Raw genomic sequence first — 15,134 nt, 5'->3', positions numbered from 1 at the left:
CCAAGAGAAAACGAAACTCCACCCTTCACATGATGCAGCAGATGTTACAATTTGAGGGTGAAACTTTTAAGAGAAGTAAAGGGAAGACACTGAGGGAGCCTGCTGCCCTTCAAAGACAGGGGCCCAGGTTGCACAGGAGAAGATGCACGCCTTAGACAAGCGTGAGTGTTTGTACAGACACAAGAAATGTCTGGCAAGTTCTAAGAGGAAGTGTCCACAAATGTTCCCTTTGGGAAGTAAACAGGAGTCCCAGTGAGATACAGCACAGTTCATTTATCTTACTTTCTTGGGACATTTGAGTGGTTTCAGTTCAGTTCATTTCAGTCGCTCAGTTTTGTCCGACTCTTTGCGACCCCATGAACCACAGCACGCCAGGCCTCCCTGTCCATCACCAACTCCCTGAGTCCACCAAAACCCATGTCCATCGAGTCGGTGATGCCATCCAACCATCTCATCCTCTGTCATCCCTTCTTCCTCCTGCCCTCAATCTTTCCCAGCATCAGGGTCTTTTCAAATGAGTCAGCTCTTCGCATCAGGTGGCCAAGGTATTGGAGTTTCAGCTTCAACATCAGTCCTTCCAATGTACACCCAGGACTGATCTCCTTTAGGATGCACTTGTTGGATCTCCTTGCAGTCCAAGGGACTCTCAAGAGTCTTCTCCAACACCACAGTTCAAAAGCATCAATTCTTCTGTGCTCAGTTTTCTTCACAGACCAACTCTCACATCCATACTTGACCACTGGAAAAACCATAGCCTTGACTAGATGGACCTTTGTTGGCAAAGTAATGTCTCTACCTTTTTATCTGCTGTCTAAGTTGGTCATAACTTTCCTTCCAAGGAGTGTTTCTTAATTTCATTGCTGCAATCACCATCTGCAGGGGTTTACTTTCAACATAAACTAGTTTCATTTTGAAATGCTTTATCAGGATACCCATTTTCATCAAGGTCCCAGGAGATCTCATTCTGTAGGGACAAGACTCTAAGTGCTCAGCCGGTGTTCAAGGCCCGTCAGTGTGTGGGACTCTCCTCTCCTCCTGCTGCAACAGCCCCTCCCCAGGAGCCTCCTTGAGCTGAGAGGCCCTAGGCAAGGCTGGATGTGAGGGGAAGCAAGGGCTGATTTGGAAGGTGGCCTTGGGACTAGACCCTTCTTCCAGCACACAGGGGAATGGTGGGCAAGCATCAAACACGACGTGTGGCAATTTGGTTCCCAGGCTGGATCATTGTGAGGCCCTTCTCTACTGCCTTGATGGCCCTTGGGATGGGCCCAGGGACCCAGGCCTCCGTGCCTCTTTGTGGGGAGGATGAATTTCACACTGACTTTCATGCCACCTTCCTGTGAGGACAACTGACTTTGAGGTTTGTTTATCCACCAGGCAAAGGTTATTCCTGTGGCACAGCCAGGACTTTGAACTGTTCAACCCAGCTCCAGACACCAGGGTGTTGGTCAACCTTCAGGCCCTGAGTCCAGCTGGAGAGATGACCTTTTTTGCCCCTGACCTCCTTGAAGATCTAGAGGCTCCACCTGTGGAGCAGCTGGAATGCTCTGTCCTGTCCAGTCTAGGCCATTCCTCTTCCATGCACAAAATTGAGGGATCCCCCAGAACGTGGTTCTGCAATCCTCCTCTCTTTACATGAAAGCCGGGCATCACCCACACCAGCAACTCTGCCCACCCAACAAGGACTTGCCCAGCCTGAGTCCACAGCCTCTCCCCTGGCAGCCCAGAGACACCTCTTTGCCCCTTACTCCACTCTACACCCTGCCAGCAGGTCACTTTGGGTTCTAGTGGAAGGGGACAGTCCACATGCCACACAGTTGGCACTGAGGACTCTGGGCTTCCTTACCCCACCTCCAAACCACCAATAACTGTGGGGTCTCCCTTCTCCATACACCTTCCAGGCTTCTGCATCCCCATGGAAGCACCTTCAGACTCACTGCCCCCACCTCACTCCTGCCTTCCAGGGGCCTTTATTAGAAGCTCAGGTCTGATGAGGGACGTCCTACACGGAACAGAAACATCCTCTTTCTCCTGCCCCCCAACCCTGCCACAGCATCCCTGCTGGGTCTCTCTCTCCGAGCCTCTCTCCTTGGGGGTGAGGGTGGGCAGAGCCAGGCCCAGCCCTGCACATGCCCCTTTGTCTCTGGCCACCCTTGACTCGTGACTCCACCGCCCCAGGTGTGAGTTCACGGGACACGTGCTGCCCGCAGCTGCAGCTGCACACCCGCCCCTCTGCCACAAGGAAGATGAAGCTTGGAGGGTGTAAGCAGGCAGGTAGGCCAGCGGGGAGTGACAACAGCAGCCCTCCTCCTGGTCTGCAGGAAATCTGGGCCCTGCTGGCGAGAGCCCAGAGGCTAGCAAGGCTGGACATGGACCAGGGACTCTGGATTCAAGTCAACAGCAGCCGCTTGCCTCCAGCAATTGGAAAAAACGGAGCCTGAAGTTGAACAAAGAATGATTCAAACACCTCTGTCCTTCCCCACCCTGTGACTCTCACACATTCCCCTTACTCCCCACTTTCAGCATCTCAAAGAGAAACTTCTATCTTAGTGATTTTTATAGGCACCAAACCATTTGTACCTGAGAAACGTGCACACCCCTGGAAGGAAACTCCCGGCTCCCAGCGCTGCTCTGAGGTCAGCGCCTACTGGATTCCACCCTCTGGGAATGACCCCACTCAGATCTGTCCTGGGGTCACCTGTTTTGGTCACAGAGAGTCTCCACACCCACCCTGCTAGGACCCTCCATGGGGAGGGAGCCGGGAAGAGGGGCTCCTTCTGCTCAAGGGCTAATGAAGGACAATTTATATTTTAAGCTCTTTACTGCTTGCTCCTATTCACTCTCTCCTTATCCTTGCCTGTGCCCCCAGCATGACTTCTATCCAGGTGACCCCAACTTGCATTTCTGACAAGTTGCAATCAGGCTCTGAGGATTCTCAGTGGGCAGGGCTCTGCCCAGTGTCTATGTGTGGGGGTGATGCACACAGCAGGGGTCTGGCAGCTCCCCAGATCCACGCAGGGGCGTGAATACACCCAGCTCCCCAAATAAGGATCTGTTCAGGCAGAGCTTGAAAGTGGAAAATCCAGGAACTGGCTCTCCTGGAAAACTGCCACCCACCGTTTTCTTTCGAATGATCATCTAATCCCCTGCATCTAATAAAAATATAATAAGGAATTCACTGTCAAGAAAATCATCTTTTTCCCTGAACTCAGGGCAGTTCCTGAAACTCGTGTGACTTCCCATAACTTGAAGTCCCTTCCTGAATGTAGGACCTGGGTGTCAGACCTCACGTGCATGGATTCTGAATCCTCCTTCCTGCCTCCTCCTTGCCTGGCTCCGCCCTGGAATCTTCATTGGGGTTTAGTCCAGCCGCGCAGACCAGCGCACAGACAGGCTGCAGCTGCGGACCGGCGGGCGGGCAGGAGGCGTGCAGGAGTCGCGGGCGTGGAGGCGCCGGGGTACCGGGGAGCAGGTGAGAGCTTGAGGGGCGGTGGCCGGGGCTTCTAGTGTGGGACCGCTCCGCGCACTCACACAGGGGCTGGGTTGGTGGAGATGGGGCGCTGAGCTCTCGGGCTCTGCGCTCTGCGCCTCCGCTGAGGGAGAGAAAAAGACAGACTTCGCAGTCCTGGTGGGGAACTGCGTCTCTGCAGGGCGGCCCCAGGCTTGGCTCTGCCCCTCTCTGGAGGGGCAGAGAGTTGGCATCTTGAGCTCCCAGACGTCCACCCATCCGCACAGAGCCCCTGCTGTCCCGGACCACATGTGGGGCGAAACACTTTCACATCCAGGCCAACACTGAGGCTCTCATACTTGCCCACAACTCATTTTCATGCACATACACCATTGTGTGCATTCACAAGGGGCACACATGCACACACAGCTCATTCACTCACAAACACTCATTAAAACAGAGCGAAACCTCTGAGACTTCCGCTAAGGTTGGCGGAGACTGGCACTCCACTGCCTCTGTCTATGCTCTCCTTTCATTTTTGGTTAAGCTGCAGCAGCAATCTCTAAATTCAATTCACCACCCACTACTGGTTAATGATCTGCAATTTGAAAGCCACTTTCCACTCCCAGTGCCTGAGGAGCCAGAGCCCCTGGGAGGCCTTCAACCTGGGACTAAATAGAGAAGGTGGTGGGGAGGTACAGGGCCCCCCTTCCTCCCGCCCCCGGAGGGTGCACCCAGCAGGTGCAAGGAGGGGGAGGATTCTCAGAGGAAGTGCCTTGTGAAAGAGTGAGAAGTAACCCAGCTGATGGGATGGCAGGTACCGATGGCAGGTGTGAGGCTGCATGGTTTACAGCCTCAGCCCCAGGCCTGAAGGAAATTCCTACTGCCCAGTAGGGATGCCTCCTGGCCATAGGCGCAGGGACAGGACACAGCAAAGGCGCCTGGGAGTGGGCCATCTTTTCCCTCTGAACCAGGGTTGGGGCTCCGTTTCCGCTGTCTTCTGAAGGTGGTTGGTCGCCTCCCTCCACACTGTAGGTGAAAGGCCTGCCTGGAGAGCAGGGTGTTCACCTTCCCATGTAAATATCCTGGTACATAGCAAGTTACCAGTGAGCCTTTGCGTGGGAAAGCTGGTCCAGCTTCTCGTAGGTGCTGCAGGAGTGGAGATCCCTGCTGACCGAGAACCCCTGTGCCCCTGGTCAGCCGATAACCCTCGGGTCCACATACCTGCTGCCTCAGTTTCCCCAAGGTCCTGTGGTAGGACAAAGTGCTGGCAACGGCATGCACTTTGCAAAGTGTTCCACTAACGCCCAAATGTGACCAGGTCCCCACTGACAGCAGAAACCCCAGCTGTGTGCCCAGCTTAATATATGTAGATACCAGCACCTGTGAGAGTGATCTGAGAGGGTTATGAATTCTTGCCTCACTTTTCCCAACTCCAAAATTCTCAGGGCCCCTCCAGGTCTTGCCCCATGCATGCAGTCTTCCTGTTCCACCCCCGACCTTCTGCCTTCTCACCCCTCTCTTCCCCTGATGTGCCCTGGTCTCTCTCTCTCCCATTTTTCTGTCCTTTGCAGCATCAGAGACAAGAGGAGAGACTCGGGCAGAGGAGTGGAAATGGCAAACTTAAAAACCCGTCTGAATTTCAGATAACGAATCACTTTGAAATGTAAATATGTGGCAAATATTACATAAAATATAGCTATATTTAAAAATAAGACAACATTGGAACCCCAGACTGATAAAAGCATCAAAGGTGCCTGAAGACACAGGGAGCTCCTCCCATCCTCAGTCCAGCTCCTCCATCCTCAGTCCAGCTTCTCCATCCCAGTCTAGCTCCTCCATCCCAGGCAAGCTCCTCCAACACAGACCAGCTCCACCCATCCCCATTCCAGCTCCTCCATCCCCAGTCCAGCTCTTTGCAGACAGCCCTTCTGCACTCTATAAGGTGGAAAAAATCTGTGTCTCCATTGTTCAGATTTGGTTTATTTGAAACTTGTCTACGCTTTCAAGGATCTCCCCAACCTGGAGTTCTTCCCAGCTTCTAGGCTGTATCGTCTGACAATGAGGAGCCAGGACCAAGGTGGTTGGAGTTTGGGGAAAGAGACTGGTGGGAAGGGACCCTGGCTTTCTTGTCCTGGTTCTGGAATCCTCCAGGGCTTTCCCAGTGAAGAGAACGTCAGGGAGCGCATGAAGTTGGACTGAGAGGTTCGTGTGTGTGAGAGCAGAGCCCCGCCATGGCCTGGGGAAGGCTCAGAGAAGACTGGACGTTTAGGGGCAGCGGGAAGAGCGGCAGGGAGGCCCAGCCAGTGCCCGTCCGGGAGCCCACACCTTCAGCAACCTTGGACAACATGACAGAAAATGGCCAGGGGTCACCATTGCACAGGCCATACTCCCTCAGGGGACTCCAAGTGTTGGAAGAAAGTCTGTGACGCTTCCTGGTTTCATAGTCTTCTGGTCATTTCATTATCTGTGAGAACATACCTATAAATAACACATCTAGTGACTACAAATGGGTGTTTAAGGAAGCTAAAACAGATATTAATGTTTAAAAAATGAGTCAATGTAAAATAATTTATGGGACATAGGGGTACGTGAAAAGTGAAATGTTAGTCACTCAGTCGTATCTGACTCTTTGTGACCCCATGGACTGTAACCCACCAGGCTGTTGCATCCATGGGATTCTCTAGGCAAGAAGACTGGAGTGGGTTGCCATGCCCTCCTCCAAGGGATCATCCTGACCCAGGGATCAAACCCAGGTCTCCCATGTTGCAGGCAGATTCTTTACCGTCTGAGCCACCAGGGAAGCCCAAGTATACTGGAGTGGGTATTCTATCCTTTCTCCAGGGGATCTTCCCAACCCAGGAATCGAACCGGGGTCTCCTGAGTTGCAGGCGGATTCTTTACCAGCTGAGCTACCAAGGAAGAACGAATTTGTAGGACATAGGGATACAGAGTGCTGTGTAAACCACAGAGGTGGGGGCGGGGAGGCTGGCGAGACAGGCTCTCTGGGGTGTTTCCCTGGCAGGTAGACAGAATACGAGAAACAGGGCAGAGTGTGGTTGGGTGGGCCTGACTTAGGCTCAAGGAACCCCACACGCCTTTCTCAGGGGGCCATGCCCTCACTGTTGGAAGACACCAGCTGCCCTCCCAGCCAGCCTCTGGACTTCAACCTGCTGCGTCCTTTTGCTTTCCTTTTACTCGTCAACACACACGCTCCCTCCCAGAGTCCAGTCGGACAGGTCAGCGTGTTACAAAAACACCCTTTTGCTGAGGTCATCCACTCTCCATGTCACCTGAGCCAGGTGCAGACCAAGGTTGACCTTTGACTCATTCAGCTCTGCTGAGGCATCTGCCCAGAGCTCATTGGAGGGGACTGACCGCACCCCTCATGTGGCATTGATCCTGCAGGGAATTCTGAGCAGGTCTGCCGGGATTGAGCACCTATTGTAGGCAGAGCTTGTGGGAGGCCCTAGGGGCCCAGCACTGTGTGTGTGTGTGTGTCTGTGTGTGTGTGTGCTGTGTGCACTTGACAGGTTGTCTCCAGGGAGTGGGATTGGATCCTGGAAGTTTCTGAAGAGGGGGTGGCTTCACCAGGCTAGCCTGTCCTGGCTCCACACGGAGTGAGACCCTGCGTGGTTCAGGACTGTGAATGAACCCACTCATTCATTTATTTTCAGTCAACATCTTGGTGGCTCAGAGAATCTTCCTCCTAGGCAGGAGACTCAGGTTTGATCTCTGGGTTGGGACAATCCCCTGGAGAAGGGAAGGGCAACCTATTCCAGTTTTCTTGCCTGGAAAACCCCATGGACAGAGGACCCTGGCGGACTACAGTCCATAGGGTCACAAACAGTAAATAGGACTGAGTGACTTTCACTTTCACTTTCACTTTCACTCAATTCCCAGAAAGTGTACTAGGAACTTGAAACACGACTCCTAAATTGATGGAAAGGATAAAAGCTGGACAATGGTCAGGAAAACGTGGTGAGGAAAGGTTTCGAGGGGGTGAGGTTCCTTCTGGATACTATAGACACCTGGCTAGCTCCCTCCCAGAAAGAACACACCTGCCCTTCCCACTAAGTCTCCTGGTCGCACTGGGCATTCGGTGATGATGCCAGGTCACCAGCAGGAGGCTCCCCCTCTCACACAGTGAGGGATCACTGCTCTCAGAGCACAGGCTTAGGTGGCACTCTTCCTTTGGTTCCCTGGGGGGTGAACCCTCCATGTGACCCTGAGGACACCTGCCTGCTCCAGCTTTGGGGGCCAGTGGGCAGGCCTCCCTGGGAAGGGATTCCTCAGCCTGGGGAGACATGGCCTGCCTCCCCGTCGATGGGACTCCCAGGCACACGTTGGATGGGAAACAGGAGGGCCAAAGATTGTTCCGAGGTCAGTGGAAGCAGCAGAGTGGCTGGGGTCTGAGGGGAGATCTTGGGGAGACTGGAAATGCTGGGTGTCCTGCCCAAGGCTTCCTCCAGGACAGATCAGTGGCCAGAGAAGAGCACACAAGATGAATGTCCTGCCTGCTAGGCAGGCTCAGGGTAGGACATCCCTGGGCAAGGGTCTCCCTCCAGGCAGCCCCGAGGGCTCTGGCTAGGGGGCCAGGAGTCAACCACCAGCAAGGATGCCTTTGGGCCCCAATGGGTACTGGGCACCATTCTGTTTATGAGAAACTTCCAATTTAAGGAAAGTTATTTTATTAAAAAATACTCAGCAAAAGAATTCAGCAGATTTCATCGGAGGCCCCAGGAACAGCCCCAGCACAGGAAGTTGCAACACCTCTTTCTAGAACTTTCCATCACATGAGGTTCTCAGCAGCAAGTAATAGTGATGAGCTATTTATGCCCCATCCTGGCAATTGCTGAAAGGCAGCTCCTGGATTGTGTCCACCTGTGAAATCTCAGCCTCTCTTGCATTATGCTGAGCATGTTGGGGTAGGATCAGGGCAGCTGTCTCTCTTCACTCAATCCCCAAATTCTTGGTTCTTAAAAAAAAGAAATTGATTAAAACTGTGGAATGTTCTTCTGAAAAACGAATGTCGAAGGAAAGATAAACAGCCACAGAGAGAACCTGCCTTCCCGGGGTGAAAACGCACGATGGGCAGCATAGTAACTGTACCTCATGGCCTGGCAGGGCCTGAATAGCCCCACATGGTGGGGGTGCCTTGGCCAGGAGGACAGGGAACTTCACTCTTCAGTGCCCCAGGCACCACTTGTCTTCCTGGAAAAGAAGCAAAATTAGACCTGTGACATGCCACTTACAAACAGACCTTGAGGAATATTCAAGATTTGAGCATAAAAATAGACAAAACTTGACCATGATGGATATTCCACCATCTGGGAAGCTTTTTAAAAAGGATACTTTAAACAAACAAACAAAAACTACTTTAAAAGAAAACCCTGAAGCCTTCAAGGAAAAGACAGACAGGACAGTATAAACACGTGGAGTCTTTATTCCAGAGACGATCCGGGGAGAAATGGTGATGGAAACATACTTACCCTGGAAGGCAGTTTGTTTCTTTAAAGGGTGAAAGCCTTATAAACCTGTAAGGAGAAGACAGACAGTCCCAGGAGGATGAGCGAAGGGTTTTCAAAGGCAGTGACAATGTGGAAACCCGAAGAACAGAACCAGGATGAGCTGGTCAGCCCCCCACAGCCCCAGGTGTCACCAGGAAGTGGCAGATCTGGGAGCCAAGGGGCCTGGCCTGCTCACAAGCTAAGACAAAGGGAATCCTTGCAGCCACTGAAGTCAACGTTTCAGGATCCGGGGAGGCAGACCTCACCAGCAACACACTACAAAGTGAGAACCAGACGCAGAGAAATGGACAGAACATGACCACAGAACACTCCCTCCAGTATCTGGGGTTTGTGCCTGATCATTCCAGTGAGGGGAAAGCTGAGGTCTGGGGAAAGAGGGAGGGGACAGTGTGAGTGTCCTGGGGCAGCCGTCACCAAGGACCACAAACAAGGGATCATAAGAAGCAAAGTTTGCCCTCCTCCAGTTTGGAGGCTAGATTCCAAAATCAAGGTGTCAGCCCGGCTGCAGGGAAACATCCTTCCTTGTCTCTTCCAGCTTCTGGTGGCTCTGGTGTCCCTTGGCTTGTGGCCACATCCCTCCAGTCTATGCCTCTGTCAGCTCCGGGCCTCTCTCTGTGTCTTTTTCTTATAAGAAAGCCAGTCACATTAGATTGGGGCCCACACTGCTCTAATACGACCTCCTCTTTCTTTATGACTGCAAAGGTTCTGTTTCCAAGTGAGGTCACCTTCACAGGTTCTGGGTGGACGTGTAAAGTTTTGGGGCCACCTTGCAGACTTTCCTGATGGCTCAGTGGTAAAGAATCTGCCTGCCAATGCAGGAGATGTGAGTTCGATCCCTGAGTCGGGAAGATCGCCTAGAGAAGGAAATGGCAACCCACTCCAGTATTCTTGCAAGGGAAAGGGTCTGGTGGGCTCCAGTACATTGAGTTGCAAAGAGTCAGACACGGCTTAGTGACTAAACAACAACAACATTCACCCTAGTACATACAGTACAGAGGGAGAGAAGAGTGAATCAAGTAATGGGTTATCTAACCTGATTCCACATATGTAAAATCACATACATGTGTCTCTCAGGTGACTTCTTTCTTCTTCAACTACAGATGTTGTACATATGTGAGAAAAGAAGGTTGTCCTTCTGATGATAAATTAGGAATAGAAGCAAATCTAGAAAATCAAGGGAAGTGGGAGACAGCAGCACCAGTCACAGGGGTCTGGGTCCTGAGATTGTCCCTCCCCGTTTCATTCTCCTTGTTTGACCCAGAGTCTCCTGGAGTCAGGACTGGGTCTGGTCACAATTGGCCCCCAGCTCTTGGAAGTGATTACATCCACAGTTCCCTTTGCTCCAGGCCCTTCTGCCCAATTCCCCCCGAAGTGAGGGGAAAAAAAATCAGAGACACTGAATTCAAAACCAAAGGGTACCAACTCCATGGCATTCTGGAAAACGCAAAACTCTGGACACAGTAAAAAGATCAATGGTTGTCAGTAGTTGGGGGGAAGGAGGGATGAATAGATGGAACACAGAGGATTTTTCAGGCAGTGCAGCTACTTTTTGCTGTTGTTCAGTTGCTAAGTCGCATCTGATTCTTTGTAACTGCATGGATTGTAACCCGCCAGACTCCTCTGTCCTCCACTATCTCCTGAGTTTGCTCAAATTCATGTCCATTGAATTGGTGATAAGATCTAACCATCTCATCCTCTGTGTAGTACCTAATGGAGGGTACATGTCATTATGAAAAGTGAAAGTGTGAGTTGCTCAGTCCTGTCTGAGTCTGTCCATGGAATTTCCCAGGAAAAACTATTGGAGTTGGTTGCCATGTCCTACTATCAGAGGATCTTCCTGACCCAGGGACTGAACTCTCATCTCTTGTGTGTCCTGCACCGGCAGGCAGATTCTTTACCACTGCACCAACTGGGAAGCCCAAATTTCAGTTTACTGGATGCCAAAGCCTGAGATGAGCATTTGTTTCACAGGAAGTGAAAGTTCAGCTTTCCAGACTGTAACTCATGAGTTACGCAGGAAGACTCTTTTTGTTGATAAAAGCAGATCTGGAGAGTGGACCAAATGTCCCCAAATGCCAAGCTGCAGAATTCAAGAGCAGAAGAGGGGCTGGGAGCTTCCAAGGTGGTCTTAGGTTGGTGTCAGGTTCACAGTGGTTACTCAAGATTCTGTGTGTCCCGACCCGTCTCTACAGAACATATGGCTCAGGGAGTTTTGCATGTTTTATATAAAATTCAAGATACCCCCAGCAATATAAATGGACTTGTCTCCCAGGGACTTGTTTCCTGTCTCATCTTTGTTTCTCATCTGTCTGGCAGTGGTCTCACTGCAGACATTATTAAGGTATAAAGACACGTCAGGACATAGTGGTGAGGGAGGAGCTTGGGGACCCTGGCCAGGGTGTAGCCCGTCTCACAGGATTCCGAAGGAGCCTAAGGGATCTCTGACTCATCAGCTTTCCTTCCTCCAGGGAGTGTCCCAAAAACCAGTAAGGAGGACGAGGCACCCCTTAAAACTCCTCCATATCCTTCAGGCCATGCTGACCTCAGCATCCACTCTCTTCACTCCCAGTATGCTCTGGGTCCTCTTGCTCTTGGCTGCATTCAGGAGTGCTCAGAGTGGAAGTAAGTTGCATGGTCCCAACTCTGCCGGGGACTGGGGCGGGGGGGCTCCAGCAGGGGCAAGCTGGGTGTGGGAGGAAAGACCTAGATCAGGCCAGGAGGGGCCCAGGCTCCAGGTAGTGCCAGTGACCCCAGGAAGGGCAGTCAGTGGATGTCCGAGGACCAGCCATGATCCACATGTGTGACTGTCCCCCACACAGACTGGGACCACCCCAACTGCACCAAGGGCGTGGTTGCTGTGTTGAGGGGCAAGCCAGCCACGATGACCTGCAACATCTCCAATGCGTTCTCTCACATCAACATCTCCCTGCAAACGAACCCCACGACTCCCTGGAAGCTCATCTTCAGCGTAGAGGCCCCAGGAAACTTCAGCCAGGATGGATGGCAGCTCTGGATTCGAGAGGGCGAGGCGCATCTGGTGATTGAAGAAGCCCAGGACAGCCAGGCAGGGCAGTACAAGTGGAATCTGAAGGGGCGCCAGAGAAATGTCGAAATCACCACCCTGAACGTCTCAGGTGAGCAGAGAGGGTTCGGGGGGGGGATTGACCCCCACGAGCTTCTCTTTCTGGCGGGTAGGAGTGCGGAACAACTAGGGAGGAGTGATTCCTGCCCACCTGAGGTGCCCAGAACCACGGAGATGAGGCCTGAAGAGGACTCCCACCCTGCCCCACCCACCCCACGTCTGTGCCCGCTCTGAGCCTCTCCTCAGGGCAGCCCCGGCAGGGAGCCAGTGCCTTCCCTCCCTGCACCCCTCCTATCCCCCCACCCCCACCCCTTCCTTTGCTGCAAAGCTTCCCCAGTCACCATCCCTCCACCCACCCCCTTCGCCTGTTCTGACTCAGAGTAGTCACCCTGAGCCCTGGGGACAGGAAGTAGGGGTCCAGCTTTGCCCCGGACCAGGAACAGTGGGAGGGGCTGAGAAGGCACCAGCCAGGCCCTAAGTGGGGAACCCAGTGAGGCCTTCATGAACTCCTGTATCCAGGTCTCATCTGATACCTGGGGCGGAGGGGCTGCGTCAGGGCAGACCCTGGGCAGGCCCCCGCCAACCTGCCCTGTGTCTCTTTGGCAGAGCCGCAAGACCAGCTCCTCACACCTTCCGCAGGTAGGTGTTTCTATCTTCATCCTGCAATACAGGAGGGGAGCCCCCGGAAACCCCCTCGGGTCTCCCCTCCTCTGACACCCTTACCCTCTGTGCCTGGAGCCCTGCCCATCCCATGCATCCATCCCCCTGCCACTCTGCCACCCATGTGCTTCCCAACCACAGGCAATGTCTCCCTCGAGGGTGCCCCCAAGGGGGTCAGGGGCTCCTGCACAGGTGAACAAAGGAGGGAGGTCCCGCCCCCTCCTTGCAGGCCCGGAAATGAAGCTGGGCAGTCTCAAGACTGATCCCGAGGACAAGAGCCAGATCCAGGTGGTCTTCCCCATCCTCGCCCTGGTCTTCCTCTTCATCCTGCTGATCTTCACGCTGGCCTGGTGCCGAAGGCGTGGTTCCCCACTCTCCAGGCTTCAGCAGGTATGGGTCACTGTGCCTGGTCAGTGGGCTGGGGAGGGGATCTTGCATGGGATCATCTCAGACCTGGCATAGACACTCTGCCCCCATGGCCTTGTACCCACCGAGACTAGTGAGAGAATGGGGAGCATTTGAGGTCCCAGAGAGCAGTGCCCCTCCCCCAGAGGACCCCAGCCAGCAAATACAGTCCCAGGCCCAGAATGCAGATGCCCCAGTCCCAGACAGGCCACTGAGTTCACACTGTCCCTAGGACACCCTGGAGGGTGGCATGGGGGCTTGACTTCCTGCTCCTTCCAGGAAACCTAAGATGTGTGTGCACTGGATGTGTCTGCAGATGCACCTGCAGACAGAGGGGTGTCTGCATGTGGCCTTCATCTCCCTCCATCCCTCCCTCTCTCCCCAGGTAAGGGGCTCTGAGCCTGGAGTACCCAGCGCACCACACTACGCAGAGTGGAAGCGCTGTGGGGAAGACCAGGCCAAGGACTAGGAAGCCTGGCAACATCCTGGCCTCTCCCTAACACACACGCCAAGGAGGGGTCCTTAATTAGAGCCTTGGGCCCAAAGTACAAAAATCTCAAGTTCCAAAGCACTTGACCTAACAGGACCCTCCCCCTCCTCCATCCTGGGGTCCTCCCCTGGGCAGGAGTGCACGCTGCCGTCACCTGGGAGATGCCCCAGTATGGGGTCCTCGGCTGATCATGTCTTCAGACTATGAATAAGACCCTCTTGGACCCTCTTGTCTTTGGACCATGAATAAGAACCAGTTTGAGGGACCTTCCTGCCAGCAGCTGTGGAACCAATATGAGGATATCTGTGGCCTGAGATGATGCATGGGGCCTCCTCCACCACCCCCAAAGGGTAGAGCAGCCCCTCTGGATGGGAGGCTAGACAGGTGGCTGCTGGTGGAATCTGTGTCCAACCTCCCTGTTCTCCCCCAGCCCTGGGGCTTCCCTCCCTGCCACCTGCCCTACCTGCTGCCCCTTCCTGTTCCCAAATGTATATCAAACCGTATCCCAAACTGTATATGCCAGATGTATTTACAAGAAAAACTGTATAACTCCTGTGAGTGTATCCATTGTCTTTTTGGGAGGGGGCGGGTGGCGGTAGGTCTTTTTTTCTTCCTTTTCTCTTTTGTTCTCTTATGATTTGATGACTATCTTTAGTGCTGCGCTTGAATTCCTTTTTCTCTTCTGTGTGTATATCTATGATATTAATAGATTTTTGGTTTGCCATAACCATGAGACTCTGATACAGCAGTCTATATATACATGCATACATACATACATGATTGTTTTAAGTTGCTGATCTCGTCCTTTCCAATGCATTTCAAATATCCTGCATGTGTACTCTCCTCCTCTCACGATTACTGGTTTTGATGTCATGTTTTAGTGTGTGGATGGTTTCCTACTTTTACTGTATGTTTGCCTTTGCTGGTGAGCCCTCCCATTTCATCCTTTTCTTGTTTCTCATTGTGGCCTTTTCTTTTCAGCTTAGAGAAGTTCCTTTAAAGATAGAGCTGGTTTGGTGGTTCATTGAGTGTATTCTTAAAAGGTACATATAAGGTGATAAAAGAAGGTTTCTCTAGAAGTACTACATTCAGAGCTTTGCAAAGCAAACATCCACACTGCTAATCTTCAAGATGAATACACTAAACCTAATAGCAAATCATTGAATGAGCTGAGAAATATATCTTTAAATGAAGAAAACAAAAATCTGAAAGAAGCTGCTGTGAGTCTTACAAGCTAAAAAGTTCCAACGAGGGCTTCCCTGGTGGTCCAGTGGTTAAAAATTCACCTTGCAATGCAGGAGACACAGGTTTGATCCCTGGTGAGGGAATTAAGATCCCAAGGGCTGTGAGGCAGCTAAGCCTACATGCCACAACTAGAGAGCCCATGAAACCCGACACAGCCAAATAAATAAATATTAAAAAAAAAAAAAAAAAAGAAGAAGTCCAAATACATCCAGAAGGCCAGTTATCTGGGAGGCCTCCCTCACCATGGAGAATCTCAGATGCACACAATGCATGCTG

General features: G+C 52.5%; 1 protein-coding gene and 1 pseudogene across 3 annotated transcripts; both read left to right on the top strand.

Moving 5' to 3' along the window:
* The window catches only part of LOC136150100 (secreted and transmembrane protein 1A-like), a 30,556-nt pseudogene extending 27,685 nt beyond the window's left edge, over positions 1-2,871 (top strand).
* Positions 2,872-3,338: 467 nt separating this feature from the next.
* On the top strand, positions 3,339-14,166 carry LOC136149966 (secreted and transmembrane protein 1A-like). 3 transcript variants are annotated; one of them, XM_065910669.1, is made up of 7 exons: positions 3,345-3,469; positions 10,948-11,108; positions 11,445-11,598; positions 11,796-12,110; positions 12,665-12,697; positions 12,948-13,108; positions 13,509-14,166. In XM_065910669.1, exons 3-7 carry the CDS (start codon positions 11,511-11,513, stop codon positions 13,590-13,592), a joined length of 681 nt encoding a protein of 226 aa, XP_065766741.1. In that variant the 5' UTR covers positions 3,345-3,469; positions 10,948-11,108; positions 11,445-11,510; the 3' UTR covers positions 13,593-14,166. The 3 variants fall into 3 exon arrangements, with proteins under 3 accessions (XP_065766740.1, XP_065766742.1, XP_065766741.1); XM_065910668.1 differs by lacking the exon at positions 10,948-11,108 and having other exon boundaries at positions 3,339-3,469; XM_065910670.1 differs by lacking the exons at positions 10,948-11,108; positions 13,509-14,166 and having other exon boundaries at positions 3,339-3,469; positions 12,860-13,108.
* Positions 14,167-15,134: the final 968 nt, after the last annotated feature.

The sequence above is a fragment of the Muntiacus reevesi genome, chromosome 18 (assembly GCF_963930625.1).
Source record: "Muntiacus reevesi chromosome 18, mMunRee1.1, whole genome shotgun sequence".
NCBI classification, from domain to species: domain Eukaryota; kingdom Metazoa; phylum Chordata; class Mammalia; order Artiodactyla; family Cervidae; genus Muntiacus; species Muntiacus reevesi.
The sequence above is the reverse complement of the archived record's forward strand: the minus strand, read 5'-3'. Positions and strand labels throughout refer to the sequence as shown.